Source organism: Triticum urartu, chromosome 2 (assembly GCF_003073215.2).
Source record: "Triticum urartu cultivar G1812 chromosome 2, Tu2.1, whole genome shotgun sequence".
In the NCBI taxonomy this organism is placed as follows: domain Eukaryota; kingdom Viridiplantae; phylum Streptophyta; class Magnoliopsida; order Poales; family Poaceae; genus Triticum; species Triticum urartu.
In genome coordinates, this window is record NC_053023.1 from 615,673,015 (window position 1) to 615,689,543 (window position 16,529).

Genomic DNA, 16,529 nt, shown 5'->3' on the forward strand with positions numbered 1-16,529 from the left:
CGAGGACTTCCTCGTCGCCATGGTGAAGACGGTGACCCGAGCGCCGTTTGATTCCTCACCGAGATGTCCCATCCTCGGCTGGTTCTCAGCTCGGTCACGCTGATGTCACCTCCAATCTAGGCAGTAGCCCTCGTTATCGTTGGCTCGGCATCTTGTTGAGGGCTGTATGTAATTGATGGACTCTAGAGATGTATTGCTCAGACAAAAGTGTAAAGATTGTACTTCTTGCCGAGAGCTGTAACAAAGTGTAAAGATTGAAAGCTATCCAGTTGAATGTTTCTTCCACAAGTTGCACATACATAACCTTGGATCTCTTTGGAAACAGACGAACACAGCTTACAGAAGTGTTGCATATTTGACCCCAGTTCAGTAGACAGAGCTTCCCAATCGAACTTGATGGTGTAAGATTGAGTAGGGTCGATGCATTTTACAATATCATACAGAAAACACACTGAAGGGCCTATATAAGCTACAACCGCCAATGCTATGCTCCTATATAATTCTGTATATCCAACAAGGGAACAATGAAAACCTCGTGTTCATTCGCATGTCGCAATCAGTCCAGAGAAGAACGGCCATATCTCCAGCTATTGTGGGATCGTCGGCTGAACTGCTGTGGCGCAAAGCTTAGCCCAAACATCTCCCTCAGTGCCTTTCCTGGCTCTAGGAGGCCGATCAATCGGGCGACAAGGGAAGCGCTCTCCCTGACATGCTCGAGGTTTTTGGTTTCGGTCCAAAGGCGACGTGCCACCTGAAGCCTTCTCCTTTTGGAGGACAGCGAAACTCCCCATTTGGTGTACATGCTCTCTCTTTCCTCAATCGAGAGCCGCTTCTGCATTTGCCTGCAGAGCATCTCCCTCTCACGTTGCAACTTCCTGGCACTACATATCGGAGTAGTTTCCGTCAGGAGGAATTCAAGTGTTGTAATGCAGACAAGTGAGAAATGTGACTTACCTTGAAACCAGAGAAGTGTTCAGGCTACCAGCCACGACTTTGCTTTCCATACCACCATTGGCATAGGTATCTTTAAGGAAAGATAGCCTCCTTATCTCCACTTCCATGTAAATGGAGTCGGCTGGATCTCCTTTAAACAACAAGAAAAAGTAGGTTCTGTGAACCAATGAAGCATAGCATGCATGCCAAAGGTCAATGATCTCTTGCTGTTTTCTCTCAAATTCCAGTGGCCATCGCGAAGGTGATTGCAAGGCATCCATGATTGGATCTAATCCAACGCTCCTGACGGTTCCTTCTGCTATTTCTCCGTTAACATACTGAAAAACATTAAAAAAATGGTATTCAAAATTTGCACAATATATTACCCCAATGTGCTGTACTGATAGAATAATAATAACATTGCAAAGACAAGTAAATAGTTCCACACCTGACCACCGAGTTGCTTCTGATACTGAGCCATTTCTTTCAGTTCAGCAACAAATTCACCTATGCCGGTAAATTCTGTGTCACCTGCCACAGAACCATTTGCCTTGGGTCCACCCCTCGTAGTAGTAATTTCAGAAAGCATTGACCCTGCCCGTGACAAAGTTTCACTCTCTGCATCAAAGTTCAGTGCAGAGCCCCTTCTTTGACCCCCTTCAGGTCTCCCGGGGAAGTCCATGAATCTTCTGCTCGGTGGTGTGCAGTCATCCTTCTCCAGGTCTTCAAACAGAGTAGAGCCCATCAGAGACCTACAGCTCCTGCTTCTCACAATTCCTCTAGAGCTAGATGGGTTTCGTGTTGAAGACCCTAGATCTTCGACAAGATTGGCAAAAGGTTTTCTGACAGTCTCTAGATGTTGCTCCAGGGTAACAGTAGATACATCATCGTTTCCATGTGTACTAGCACCCACATTCGAATCTTGCAAGATATTGCTCCCGATAGCTGACGAGTCCAGACCATTTTTTCCTTCTGTTTCATTGGTCTCTATGCACCGTACTTCTTTGCAAACATCATCTGAATCCTCATTTGATATCTGAGAAACGTCATCTCTGCTAGTGGTTGGGGGCATCCCACTGAATGGAGGACTGCTGACTGAATAACTCAATGGGGTAGCAAACTGCACATTATTTTCAGACTGTTGAGACCCAACTTCCCTCTGTGCTGCATGGCGTCCTTGGAACCTGAAATTTTGGACATTGTCAACTACTTCTGATGATTCGGTTGTTGATATCTGATCTTCACATGGCTGGGGCACATCGAAGGTAAAGTTCCTTCCAGAAGCCTACATGTACATAAGAGAGAAAGCAAACACTTTAATCGTTTTGACACAACCAGAAAGACTAGTTAACTACTAGTACTACCTCTGTTCGAACTGCCAAAACGTCTTACATTTAGCAACAGAGAATGTAGCACAGTAGGAAGTAAGAAAGTGCATGTACCAGGGGACGCTTTGAAACATGGTTATCTCCAACAACCTGGAGCAGATCCTGCAGCCTAGATTGAGCCAGATCACGCTGTGCCTTCAATTCCTTAATTTCTTTCTCCATCTGCAAGGAAGGGTCTATTAAACTTCTACACCATCACAAGAAGGAAGGTGTATTTGGGCATTTTAAGGTAATTGGCATGGCAAAAAATGCATGCAACATACATAAAACAGTGGTTTACTATAGGATCTCTAATTCAAGGTTTTGCACCCGGGAGCACATGTTCCCAAGTGAGAAAAAAAATTGTCAAAATATTTTGAAAAAGTTTACACATGTACATGTTCGTCTTTTCTGTGTGTTATAATTTTCATGGAAAAACAGTAAGCTCTGCGACTTGTGTTTAAAACTGGCAAAAGGTAAGATCTGTTTCCTATAATGTACAAAAAGAAGAAACCAACACAAATGTCAGAAGTAACATTTACCTTCCGGATGTGGTTATCTTTTTCCCTCACCAATGATTCTAGACTGGAATAGGTAGCTGGACATCGCAGTTCACTCTCCAACCTAGCAAGTTCCCTTTGTAAATGCTTAACTAGGGCTTTATCAGACATGACTACATTAACCTGTGCATTTGTAACTACTTCCTTTGCACAACTTGCAAATAGCAGGGTATTTCTTGATTGCTCCATGTAGCTTCGGGCTGGGCTCATTGTGCAAATGATTGCAGTCCTTGCATTACCTCCAAGAGAAGGTTGTAATATGCGTGTGAGCTTTGAATCCCGATATGGTATGTGTCCATTTCTTACCTTGCTGCATAGGTGAAACCAAGTAAATAATATAAATGGAAGCTAGAACAGGATTTTTTTAACCAAGAGAAACTTTCCATTGAAACTCAACACTGCAGAATATTGAATTAGGGATGTAACCTTAGTTTACGAATGACAGTTCCCAGGGTAAGTAAACTTCTATTAATATGACAACCTTCCTTCAGCCTAGCACCAGCTGACAGTGCCTGAGATGCACGTTCACTTCCTGCCAAATCAACAAAGTTCTGCACATGACAACAAAAGATGCTGTCACTTCTTCGTATGTAAAAAAATAAATATTACCAAAAAGTAAATCTTTGTGCTTAGTTCTTACCACACTAGCCGCAAGTGTCGTTGACTTGTCCTTACCCAAGAATTCACGAGCAGAACTTTCGATAGTCTGAAACAATAGATAAACAAATCAGGAATGGTGACCTTCTGTAACACAAAATATACTGAATCCTTCCTTTTTACATGCAACAAAGTAGTAGACAAACCAATTTAAGGATTTGATGCGATCTGGAGCTGTTTTCGTTTAAGTATGTCTCTCCGGTTCTCCTTTGAGCTGGTACAAGCACACATTGCACAAATGAGATGAGAGTAATCACCACTTATAAATTGGTAAGCTAATACAAACAACATCCCACCTTCACACACAGAAATAAGTTCCTTGAGATGGTTCCAGTCCCTCAATATCACCTCTTTAAGGTTCTCTACATAAGTTCCCTTCTGTAGAACATACAGTATCAAGCCATTAGTAATGCAGGGGAAGAGGATTTATAGAGAACAAAAACGAGTAGGAGTGTCCTGACCTCTGCGTCATCCCAAAGTCTAAGAGAAGTGTTTTCTGAACTAAGAAGATCCCTTACAACTTCGTTATATATTTCGATCGCTGAGAATTTCAACACGAATGCTCTCTCCTCGTGCTGCAAAAGATGTTGAGCATATTTCAGACCAATGGTTACAGATTCGGACCAAAACTGTGACCATATGAAAGGTGTTTAATTACCCGGCCAATGTAATCATAAATATCTGATACTGTACATTCCGTTATTCCGGTCATGGTGTATGTCTTCCCACTACTTGTTTGACCATATGCAAAGATACTAGCTGTTGCAGACAAAAGCAAATTATTCAGTGAGACCGTCGCTTTGATTAAAGCAGATAGGAGAAAAATAGCCAGAATGTCTGCACTTAACAGTTGATGCCACTAACTACAGAGAGGGCAACCTCCTTGGCCCCTTGCTCGTACACTTCTTTGGTATCGCAGTCAGAACGGAATACCCTGTCTGTAATTGGATAGAGTTTTGGTTAAAGTCTCAAAGGAGATACACATAATATCACATCTGAAAGTGAGTAAAGTTTGTGCAGAGCCCTATTGTGGAAGAAACGAGCTAAAGTCCCGGTGATTATATGATGAAACTCATCACAAACTAAAATTAATAGGTTTGATTTGTACAGAATCTGAACATTTCAGTTCCAGGTGAGTTTTTTTAATGATAAGTAGCTCCCATTAACCTAAAGAACCATTCTCCAAGTTGCTCCTGTCAGAACATGAGCAGTAATGAGGTTAATCGAGGAGTTTCGGTTGCCAGTAACAAAAATATATCCATACTATACAGTAAAAATTTACCTATCATCTGTAATTGGTACTCCAGAGTCCAGACATGTATTCGACATTCTAATCAGTTTAAACCAATATACAAATGTACAGCTTCTAAAACGCTAGTGAGATACAGTATAATAATAATTATGGGGCCTATGATAACAGAAACAGCAGAAGTAATGAACTAAAGACAAAGAAAAACATGCACAGCACAGCTTTGATGTGAGCGAAAAGATCAGGGGGGACGATGCACCAACCAAAGGAGTAGGCAGTCGGAGCCGTTGGCCGGTCGGGGAAGGCGCTCCGGGCGATGACGGTGGTGTCGCTGATGCACTCCCACTCGGACGGATCCCCGCGCGCAACCTCCTTGTCGCTGAGCGGCCTGAGCCTCACCGAAACCAGTATCTTCTCCAGCTTCCCGGCGGCGCCATTGGCCACCTCGCCTCCGTCCGCATTATCCCACTGCGCCATCTCGTCGCCCCCAATCGCCCCCATCTCACTACTCACTCTCTGTCTCCCCTTCCCTACACCATCTGCAACCATAAGTCCATAACACCATTAATTATCTATCACGCTAGGCAAGAGAAAACAAATGGGGCGGAGCACATGAATGCGGAATAATTGGAAGCAGCAGAGGGGGAACCCATCAAGGAACCTGTCCTGCTCCTGCGAGTTGTGGCGGGGGGCAGCCGGGCAGGAGCGTTGAGTAGTTGGCCCAGTAGGTGGAGGAGAGCGCAAGCATTCCTAATCCCCCGGCCGCGGGTGATTCGGACGGGCGGTGGTGGTTAGGGCGTCGCCTGGCACAGTGAAACCGCACTAATGATCGGGCCAAATCTAGCACCGACTGGCAGCAGCAGCAGCTACTCGCGCCGATGTTGACCGCCCTGCCCTGCTGCCTGCTTCCCTAGGACGCTCCTGCAGACATATTCTATCGCCCCACCGACGGAGATACCCACGCCGCGCCCGGATCACATGGCGATTTGGCTCAACTACCCGGGGAGAGGCCTCGTTAAGCGAGAATGCGAGATCGCGCCGCTGACGGGAGGAAATTAACTAGCGGCGACCTGCCGGCCTGTACTGTGTCCGTACGTAAATATGTAATGCTCAGGCGACAGGGACAGGGAAGGGGGTAAATAATGGCGGGGGATTTACCGGGCCTACAGGCAGACGCTCGCCGCCGAAGGGGCCAGGTGGCCCGCGGCGCCCGCCGGCACGGAGCAGGGTCTGGCCTCGGCGGCCGCCATGGCTGCGCTGGGGAGTTCGCCTGTGTTGCGAGGCAGAATCGGAGGCCACGAGAGGAGCGAGGTGGTTTCGCGGCTCGCGGGAGCAGCGGCAGTGAACTGGACTGGCGGCCACCGCGGGACGGAACGGAACGGAACGGCAGCACGGCACCACCTCCACTCCACCTCTCCCTTCACCACGATCTGGACTGGCTGGCCGTTTCGGGGGGTTATCGTAGACGACGGTTGCTTTCCTTTTTGCCCCTTCCCTCCGCTAGTACTAGTTTTTTTTCTTTCTTTTTCACACACGGGAATCGACCCGGCCCGCCAGAGGGGGAGGAGGCCGCCGATTGCTTCCTTTGTCCCCACCCCCTTTTGGCTGCCTTTTTCTTTTTTATTTAATTTTACTTTACTTTTTTACTTTCTCTGTGCCTCCATTTTTGCGCGAAGGCCCTCCCCATCTTTGGCTCTTTTTTTTGAGAACCCGTCTTTGGCTCTTTGCGCAGCCTTACAGCCTTGAAAAGCACTGCTACTGGATTAGATTAGGTAATTTAACCTTTTTTATAATGGCATAGGATGCATGACTGTTACGAGACTCTGCAGAAAAGGGTGAAGATTCATCTCGATGCGACAGGGCAGGGAGCTACTCCAATGCCTTGGTGCCAAAGCAAGCAAACGCCGGTCTTGTTGATTGTCGGGGCTTTTCCCAAAGCTTACTTAGCTTCTACTCGATCGATCGGTAGGGGAGTGAGTGAGTGTCACTCGTTTAGCCATGCAATGCAACCACTTGTGTCTGCCTCACTCATTCAGATGGCCTCTTGTCTTGCCGACCTAGCTGCTATGTCTGTTACACTACTCACGGTATCAAATCCACGAGCTGCTGTGAATCATTTTGCCCCTGGTTGTTTTCAGAGAATAGTGTGCGTGCGGTGTCTGTTCCCTTCTGGTAGCAAAATGAGTGATACGTTGAGTGGTCGCGTCCACCTTCTGGCGTGTCAGTCACTGCGCCGTGTAAAGTTGCACTCACCGCTGGCCAAATGCCTTTTCCAATGAGGAGGAGGATGGTCCTGTCCCGATAGGCCGAGACCCGGTCGTAGTAGTACCGCTAGGTAACAGTTGGCACCACTTGACAACTTAACTTTAGAAGAAAAATGATAGTACTGTCATTCTCTAACTAGTACTCCATCCATCGGAAAATACTTGCCCTAAAAATGAATATATGTAGACTTATTTTAATTATAAATACAAGAGAGAAATGCATATTACACCCCTCAATTCTAGCCCTAGTCTAATATACACCCCCCAACTTCAATACCGTCTAGTTTACAACCCCCCCCCCCAACTCTCAAAACCAGCTGGAATTCAACCCTCCCCTCCCTGTTGACCGGTTTTGACCCAGTTGACTAGGTGAACAGTAAATTCAAAAGGAATAATTTTTTTAAAAAAAATCATTCTTTTAACCGGGTGAACAGTAAATTCAGAAAAGTTTTAAATAAAAATAAACTCAAGTGTCCAAACAAGTTGAAAATTGGCGCGGACACCACGCACTGAAAATCGTCCATGCAAAAATAATTCAGATTTTTTTCAAAAATTTAGTATTTTCTTGAATTTACTAATCACCCGTTAAAAAATCGCAACTGTTTGTTGACTTTTATTTCCAACTTTTTTTCAATTTACTGTTCACCATTGAAAAAACAAAAAAAATCTGAATTTTTTTAGTTACTGTTCAGCAAGTCAATAGGTAAAAAATCAACTGGGTCAAAACCGGTCAACGGGTAGGCGAGGGTTGAGTTCTGGCCGGTTTTGAGAGTTGAGGGTTGTAAAGTAGACGGTATTGGAGTTGGGGGATGTATATTAAATTAGGGCTAGAGTTGAGGGGTGTAATATGCACTTCTCTCTAAATACAACCATTTTATTCATTTTCAGGACAAATATTTTTGGACGGAGAAAGTACGCATCTGCTTTGCGTACAGAAAACTGCTTCCTTAAGCTTAGGCGGCCAGTATGACAGTGCGACCACTGAGTAGCAATGATGTGTGACATTAAATATAAGGGTTTGTTTAGGTCTCAGTCGATCGAGACTTCGCGAAGTCTCAGTCGACTGACGTCACCTGTTTTTCTTTCTGCTTTATTGTCCAGCCCATACCATGTCACCTCTGGTTGCTTTTTGGGCTGCCCTGTTTGTCTTTGCTTTGTGTGTTTTTGAGCTGAGTTGGGCCAGAGATTGGGCTGTATTTTTGTTCCGTGCTGCTGCTCCATTACTACGTGTGGTGCACCGGCCGGATGTATTAGCTTGTTGTTCATGCAAAAAAATTTAACATGCAGTTACTATCAATTTTGTCCAGTTTTACTTTTCATTTTTCTCCTTTCATTCTTATTTATACTATTTTTGCTTCTAGAAAATGTAAGCATTAGTCATGATATTGTTTTAAGAAATATGTTCATGCATTTTCACAAATATTAATCATGTATTTAAAAAAAATTAGAGTGCCATTAGAAAATGTATAATATTGTTTAAAAATATTCATCATGAAATTAGAAAAATGTTTAGCATTATTTAATGATGGTTTTACCTTGCATTTTTTCTTAGATTGGGTCTCATCTATTTGTAATTTTGCTATCATCAACAAATTGACAATGGTACTACTAACAAAATAAGAGAGCCAATCATATTCAGTTACACATGCGATGCAGAGGTGCAACTAGATTGGTGTGTCACGTTTAAAAAAATCAAAACACCTCTTTCTAGAGAAACAGAAAAATAAAAATAAAAATATATTAAATAAGAAAAACAAAGTAGATAATGGGGTGTGGATACGGTCCAGTCGGTTGAGATTTAAATAAGTCTTAATCAGCAGGCATCAGGGCAACATGCAGGTGTAGTCCGAGATGACATTTGCAATTGTAGGCCTAGGTGTGACACTTGCAGTTGTATTTCTAGTGTCGGACATGCAACTGGCCCACTCCCTCTCCCGCCGCCCCCTCCAACAAAACAAAGGTCTAGTTGCAACCATGTTGGGGGACATGCAGTTACGGTCGGGTGCGGCGCTTGCAGTTGCGGGGCTGTTGTCGAGTTTGCAACTGACATGCCCCCTCTCATGGCATCCCCTCTGACAGCACAAAAAAGTCCAGTTGTAGTCGGGTTAAAAGACATGCAGTTGCGGTCGAATGCGGCACTTACAGTTGCGGGGCTGTTGTCGGGCTTGCAACTGGCCCACCCCCTCTCCCGGCACCCCCTCCGACAAAACAAAAGTCGAGTTGCAACCATGTTGGGGGACATGCAGTTGCGGTCGGGTGCAGCACTTGCAGTTGCGGGGGTGTTGTCGGGCTTGCAAGTGGCCGGCCCCTCCCCCGACGCCCCCTCCGACAAAACAAAAATCGAGTTGCAACCATGTTGGGGGACATGCAGTTACGGGGTTGTTGTCGAGCTTGCAACTGGTCCGCCCCCTCTCCCGGCGACCCCTCTGACAAAACAAAAGTAGAGTTGCAACCATGTTGAGGGACATGCAGTTGCGGTCGGGGTGCGGCACTTGCAGTTCCGGTGCTGTTGTCGGGCTTACAACTGGCCCGCCCCCTCCGACAAAACAAAAGTCGAGTTGCAACCATGTTGGGGGAACATGCAGTTGCGGGGCTGTTGTCGGGATTGCAACTGGCCCGCCCCCTCTCCCGGCGTCCCCTCTAACAAAACAAAAGTCGAGTTGCAACCATGTCGGGGACATGCAGTTGCGGGGCTGTTGTCGGGCTTGCAACTTGTCCGCCCCTCTCCCGGCGCCCCCTTTGACATAACAAAAAAGTTCAGTTGCGGTCGGGTTAGAAGACATGCACTTGCGGCCGGTGCAAGAAAAAAATATATGCTAATATTCTTTTACGCATAAACAAGAAAAAAAATGAAAATGTTGGTCCTATACAAAACAAAAGTCATGGTTTAAAAACCCGCTAACAACCAACATACCCACTAACATTTATGTCTACATGGTTCGAAAATCCCTAGTCATCGAAGAAAAAGCATTTCCTACCTTATGCAAGCATAAAAAATCAAAATGCATACATAAATAAATCCACAAATAAAGATCTGGCATAAAAGAGGGGAAAATAGAAGAAAAAAATGCAACTGAAGAACCCCGAGGGATGAAGACCCCCTCCCCTGAGACAAGTACTCCGCGGTAGATATGGTGTGTACATGGCAATTGAAAAGTCCAACAAAAACAATGAAAAACGCCTCTCACAACCAGCACATCGCGCATCAATACTGAACACGAGAAAAGTAAAGAAAGAAGAAGCGGGCACTAAACAAGTCGGGGTAACACTAGACAAGCAGAGCTGCATGAATCTTACGAAAACAGTGATCTAACGGCCATATATGTGTACCGGGACTTCGGTTAAACTCAATCGACTAAATTTTAGCAATCCAGGTAATAAAATTGAAACTATCGCAACCAACATATACTTACAAAGCATCTGATGGATGTGCAACTGAAAATGATTAACAAAAAATTGGTAGGAAATTTCGTTGCTAAAATAGGGCTGCTAGAAATTTGGAAAATATGCTAAAATCAAATAGAATAAAACACAACATTAATAAGCAAGGACAAAAGGAAAAATTAAATTAAATAAACAAAACAAAAAAATGATACGGGATAAGCAAATAATAAGTAAAAATAAATTAAAAAAGTTAAAGACTTATAAAAAGTAAACGAAAAGTAAAACAATAAAAAGAAGAAAAAGGTAAAGAACAAAAGAAAAATGAAAATGAAAATTTCTTTTGGGAAAAAGAGAAGCCACCGTGACTTCCTCTCCTACAGGCAAAACTCACTTGTGTAGGGCGAGAAAAAGAAACAAGACGAAGTACTTTTCTTGTAGGCTGACAAAAATAACTAAAAAAACACACTCGGGGAAGTTGGGCTGCACAGCAAAGGGAACAAGGCCCAGAAGAAAAATAAAAGAAACGCTCTCTCATCTCCACCGGCCCATGCAGCGACAAAGAAAAGAGCTGATTCGAGCCAACTTACACGTCCACACGGATTGTCATCGACCGAGACTTCGCCAAATATCAGTCGACTGATATTGTCATCGACCGAGACTTCGCCAAATATCAATCGACTGATATTTAGCGTAGCCGTAAATATAAATTCCAAAACATTCCTAACACGAAACGGTCAAATAGCTCTCACAAAACCTCCTCGCCATTCGGCTTCACTCTGACAGTACCCAAGGTGTCTACCATTTGACGCTACATCAGTCGCATAATTTGTTTATTTTTGCGGATTATCAGTCGCATAATTATCCCGTTAAAACAAACAGTCGCATAATTATCAGTCGCACCCCCAAGTACCGTGACCAGTCAGGAGGCTGAGGCCATCTCCGCCGCGTCTCCGGCGGCCACGTACGAGATCGGGCCTTCTGACTCGTGCACCACCACCATCGCGCCGGAGCCGCAGCTCTGCTCAGCGTCGCCTCCCTCCTGCTCCTGGGCCGACGACAGCAGCTTCCGCAGGGACTCGTTGGCCAGGTCCTCCATGCCGAAGAGGACGTGCTTGTGCTGCTCCAGGTGGCCCGGCTTGCACACGTAGTCCACCAGATAGCTCGGGCTCACGCACGGGATGCCGTGGCTCTTGAACTCCTGCACCCACGCGTTGCTGCTCGGCGTGCCCGCGGCCACCACCGCGAAGCTGATCGCGCCCAGCTTCAGGAACCGCGTGTACGGCGGGGCGGTGGCCAGGACCGTGCCGTCGCCGGCTCGCACCGCGCGCCTCAGGGTGTCCTGCATGTTTGTTAAGACAGGGGGAGCACGCCGGCTTACAGATCAACAGTGGTTACAAAAACACGCGGAGAAATGGTAGTATCAAATGTTCTCATTACATACCCGTGATGGGGAAATGCACTCTCCATATATGATGATCCGCATCCCGTGCAAGGCGCCATGGCCGGTGCGCTGCTTCAGGTGCCGCCATTTCCTCGGAGCGTTCAGGCTTATCGTCTGGTTGTCGTTAAGGCCATCACCGTGCCACTCAAATGATTCTGCGTCCACTAGCTTGCCAGCCTCATCGCAAGCAAACAGGTACTCAGGCTTCAGTATCCACCTGTTTTTTATTTTCCGAAAACCAACAAACATTCATTCAGTTCTGTTCCATGTGTATGTGGAAACAACAATGCTAAATAATTCTGGATGGTAAATATTACTACTAGTCTACTACTGGAGTGAACGAAGGATTTTACCTCCCCGCTGCAGCAGCTGCAAAGAATTTTTCAGTTCTGCGGAGCTCAGGGGTGATAAAATGTGTCGCTTGGAAAAACCAATGGTGTGAATGACTGCAAACTCTTCCCTTCAGGCGCAGAAGTATCGACCTGCACTGCTTCCTCAATAGGCGATGCCCACTTAAAATAAACCATGTAGGTTCTGGTTCCCACACGGCCGAGGATCCATCATCATTCCCCCCTGTCATACTGCGGTCATCAATCACAGATTCGTTGTTCTCTACTGCTATTTTGACACATTCAGAACTCACACGCTTTTTCCCACGTTTTGATTTAGGAGCAAGACGAGTATTGGCTGGTATGTTTTCCTTGTTATGGTCAGTTTTCTGTCTCTTCCTGCTTCTAGGTTTAGAGCTTTGCAAATCTTCTTGCCTATCTTCCCAGGCTTCATCAGCATTATCGAGACCCTTGTACACTGTCACCATGCCAGCATTTGTGGAACTCTCTGCAGGCAACTTTGATGCTTCAAATGAGATACTAACTGTTCTGCAAGCCTCACTGCCAGATCTCCCTTTCTGGAAAGAAGATGCTCCCCTCCTCTTGGCAACTACCTTGCGCCGGGGCTTCAGGACACTAAGAGGAATAGGGCTACATGTTTCAGGGTTGTCTGCACTTGCACTGCTTGAAACCTTTGAAGTGGAACTTTCTGTGTTCACCGCCTCACGAAAACTCAAATCGAAAGATACTCTTTTGGTTTTACCAGCAGTTGGGCATGCGCCGGTTGTAGGGTTTTCCTCCATATTCATATTAGCAGGCTTCGTCTTGCAAACTACTATCGCATCATTCATCTCACTGTTGGAACTGAGTGGGCTCTTAGCAACTGCGTTCCTTGCTCTGCTCAAGATTTCTTCAGGCACGAATGTTGTGCTTTCAGCAGCACTCAGGCTACAGGTCTTTTCAAGATCTGCTTCGACACTGCCATTGGAAAGAACTTTACCATGCTTGGACTTGGAAGCAGCAAAGTCACAGCTACTATGTACAGATACAACAGCCGTTTCATCCTCAGGACTCTGTGACCTCTTGGCAGCAGGATTTCTCACACTAGAAGTTGATACTTTCTGGGGAAATACTCCATATTCACCAGGGACTGCAGTAATTGGGATCTCCTTAGGGCCTGCTTGGAAGGTTGCACGAGAAACCAACTTGTCATGTTCTGAGTCTGCAGCTACAACTTCAACTCTATCAGCTTGTGATGCATGTGCATGGGCATCAGGATCAGCAGAAATTGTCACAACATTTGTGTTTGGAGTACTTAGTCTGTCAGCTCTGTCATCAAGTGGCCTTTTACTTACATCTTCAACTTCCCTAATCTGCTGTGAAGTCTCCAAGCATCGTCCTGCAGGAGCCACTGCATCTGCATTGCCAGTGAAGACAGTAGGACTGTGGATGGGTGCATGGGCATCAGGATCAGCAGAAATTGTCACAGAATTTGTGTTAGGAGTGCTCAGTATGTCAGCCATGACGTCAAGTGACCTTTCACTTGCATCTTCCACTTCCTTAATCTGTTGCGAAGTTGATACTTTCTGAGAAAATACTCCATATTCACCAGGGACTGCAGTAATTGGGATCTCCTCAGGGCCTGCTTCAAAGGTTTTATGAGAAACCAACTTGTCATGTTCTGAGTCTGCAGCTACAACTTCAACTCTATCAGCTTGTGATGCATGTGCATGGGCATCAGGATCAGCAGAAATTGTCACAACATTTGTGTTTGGAGTGCTCAGTGTGTCAGCCATGACATCAACTGACCATTCACTTGCATCTTTCACTTCCCTGATCTGTTGCGAAGCACCCACGTGTGTTCCTGCAGGAACCTCTGCATTGCCAGAGAAGACAGAAGGACCATGAATGGGCGTTGCAATCTCTGTAGCAAGGATGCTTCTGGCAATGCCTCTGCTATCTGACGAGCCTCTATCAGCACTTTGTGATTCATCTTCAGAATCTTTAGCTTCTGCCTCCATTATCTCCAATTCCCAACCACTGAATATATGAATACACAAAATGAGATTTGATGCATTACATATTACATATTTACATAAACTGTAATGAGCAATCAACCAACCAGATTATTATGTATTTACATAAACTGTAATGAACAAACAATCAACCAGGCATCGTGAACATGATACTGGGGTTGACTCGCTCAAGAAAAGGGTAGTGAGGTTGACCGATTAGAATTATACACCCAAAAGCTAAAAGGTAATATCAAATGCAAGGTGATAGATAATTGTACCTTCTGGCAGTATAATTATCAACAGGAAGAATGTCCCATGCCTTTAAGCTGTAGCAAAAACATATACAGCATTTCAGCAAATACAATAATGAGAAGATGCAATAGCCTTTTAGGTACAATGATTAAATACATACCAATCTTCCAACCACTGGTGATTAATAATATTAATCTTCACCATTTTAGCAAGCTCGTACTTCTCACCTGGCACAGTTTGGGAAAAAGTAGCGAATGACATTGAAGGTGTGAAAGGGTAGTGGAACAAACTGAATGCACGAGCAGAAAAAAAAGGATCCTAATTTTCAAGAGACTGGTCAGAGGCATGATATGATATGATATGATATGCATTATTGAACTCATATCTGAGACAGGCACAAGACTAACCCAAACTAAAGATAAGGGGAAATCAAAATCCTGAACTGTGTGCATTTAACTATCAATATCTCAGAAAAATCACTACGTTGACCCCTATATACAGAAATGGAGATAGCTGCTAATATTCCAACTTATACAGCAATTCAAAATTCTGTAACAGAAACAACAAGATCAAATAAAAAAGTTATCAAAATGGAATGCATGCTAATGCAACGTTAACAAAAAGATGAATACTAATGATACCACAAGTTCAGTCAGTGCAATGTAAACTATTAAGTACTTGTATGCAACACTATTAAGGAAAGAACATGCCTTCGAATTGGTAGCAGATGAGATGGGTGACCCTTTTTGCTGTCAAAGGCTTGGAGAACCGCGCTCCCATCATATTAACCATTTTCTACATTTGACAGTGAATGAGTAGTGAAGAGATTTGTGATGAGAAATCGAGGAAAAAATAAAATGAAGTCTTCAGATTGATTGCGAGGTAAAGATGAACTATCTTTGTACATCAAAGGATTCAAAATGTATTACACAACTGCTGCATGTGGATCAACTTGCATATCTTACTGACTGAGTCTATGCCACTAGCAGAAACATTAACTTGGAACATGCTTTGTGTTGGTATGATTTAGCAGTTCAACTAATCACACAGCGAAAGAAGTGGATAAGTGGTGAAATCATAGCCACAAGCTCTCCAAGCAAGGGGGAAAAACTTCAGCACACCTAAAAGTAATACCAGTCCTGTCAACCAAAAACAGTCACAGCAAATGACCCAATCAGAACAAGCCTTGTTCATATTCACTGTGTAGTGCATCGTATGGCTGCATCTAGCAACAGTCAGTCTTGGACCTCTACACTAGGAAGCCTGATAAGTGATAACTGAACTGATAGTGAGCATTACCACTATGGCTTCACGCCCGTTCTGTCTTTGGTAGCCCGTCAAGCAAATGCAGAGCGATTCAGCACCCGGTATGCCTTCCAAATCTCTCACTGGCCTGTACAGTACCTGCGAGATCGAAAAACTCGCCAAGCTAATCAGCAGAGGAGTCCTTGTACAGAGTGGGAAAAGCACGACTCGCTAAGGTTGCTGAAAATAAGACAGAAACTGGAAAACGAGAACCGACATGATCGGCGTCAGCCATGGCTCCGAGATCAAAGCAGTCGTCCACCCACAGCCCAGTCACGACCTTCGTCCCGTGCTCCCGCGCCGCCACACACACCGGGTCATCCTGCATTTCGAATCGGGCTTGGTTTAAACACGAAGCAGTGAAGCACGGAGGAAGGGATTCGAATTCCATGTCCAGCACAACTCACGTAGACGAGTCCGCTGACGACTAGGTGGGTGCATCCCTCCTGCGCGCCCCCCGCGTCGGCGCCGCCGTGCCGTACCATCTCCGACCGGTACTGCGGAGCCAGCATCCAAGAGCGCGTGACGAGAAGGAGACGGGGCCAAGCCAAATCGATCGAACCGAGACGGAATCGAAACGAATCGGTGAGGGAGGTGGCGGAACCTGCGCGTCGGAGACGGGATCGAAGCCGAGGAGGGCGAAGCGGACGCCGGCGAAGAGGCGCATGGCGGCGAGGGGTTTGGTCGGACCGGAGGGAGGGGCTTCGGGGAGCGGTGATTGGGTTTTGGGGTAGGGGAGGACCGGAGGAGGAATGGGGAGTGGGAATGTGATT

At 45.4% G+C, this 16,529-nt stretch overlaps 2 protein-coding genes across 4 annotated transcripts; both read right to left on the minus strand.

Moving 5' to 3' along the window:
* Positions 1-210: 210 nt before the first annotated feature.
* On the minus strand, positions 211-6,235 carry LOC125539207 (kinesin-like protein KIN-7F). Of its 3 annotated transcripts, none has more exons than XM_048702580.1 (14): positions 5,925-6,235; positions 5,030-5,305; positions 4,366-4,455; positions 4,176-4,276; positions 3,979-4,092; positions 3,814-3,895; positions 3,664-3,731; positions 3,501-3,566; positions 3,287-3,411; positions 2,843-3,170; positions 2,376-2,483; positions 1,382-2,218; positions 955-1,271; positions 211-881 (listed from the first exon to the last, which is right to left on the minus strand). In XM_048702580.1, the coding sequence occupies exons 2-14, from the start codon at positions 5,265-5,267 to the stop codon at positions 557-559; spliced, it is 2,799 nt and encodes a 932-aa protein (XP_048558537.1). In that variant the 5' UTR covers positions 5,268-5,305; positions 5,925-6,235; the 3' UTR covers positions 211-556. The 3 variants fall into 3 exon arrangements, with proteins under 3 accessions (XP_048558537.1, XP_048558538.1, XP_048558536.1); XM_048702581.1 differs by lacking the exon at positions 5,925-6,235 and adding an exon at positions 5,428-5,785; XM_048702579.1 differs by lacking the exon at positions 5,925-6,235 and having other exon boundaries at positions 5,030-5,413.
* Positions 6,236-11,054: 4,819 nt separating this feature from the next.
* Positions 11,055-16,529, minus strand: LOC125539208 (BRCT domain-containing protein At4g02110-like). Its single transcript, XM_048702582.1, has 10 exons — positions 16,361-16,529; positions 16,164-16,253; positions 15,974-16,078; positions 15,751-15,855; positions 15,162-15,246; positions 14,612-14,678; positions 14,478-14,525; positions 12,209-14,224; positions 11,856-12,072; positions 11,055-11,753 (listed from the first exon to the last, which is right to left on the minus strand). Exons 1-10 carry the CDS (start codon positions 16,421-16,423, stop codon positions 11,334-11,336), a joined length of 3,216 nt encoding a protein of 1,071 aa, XP_048558539.1. The 5' UTR covers positions 16,424-16,529; the 3' UTR covers positions 11,055-11,333.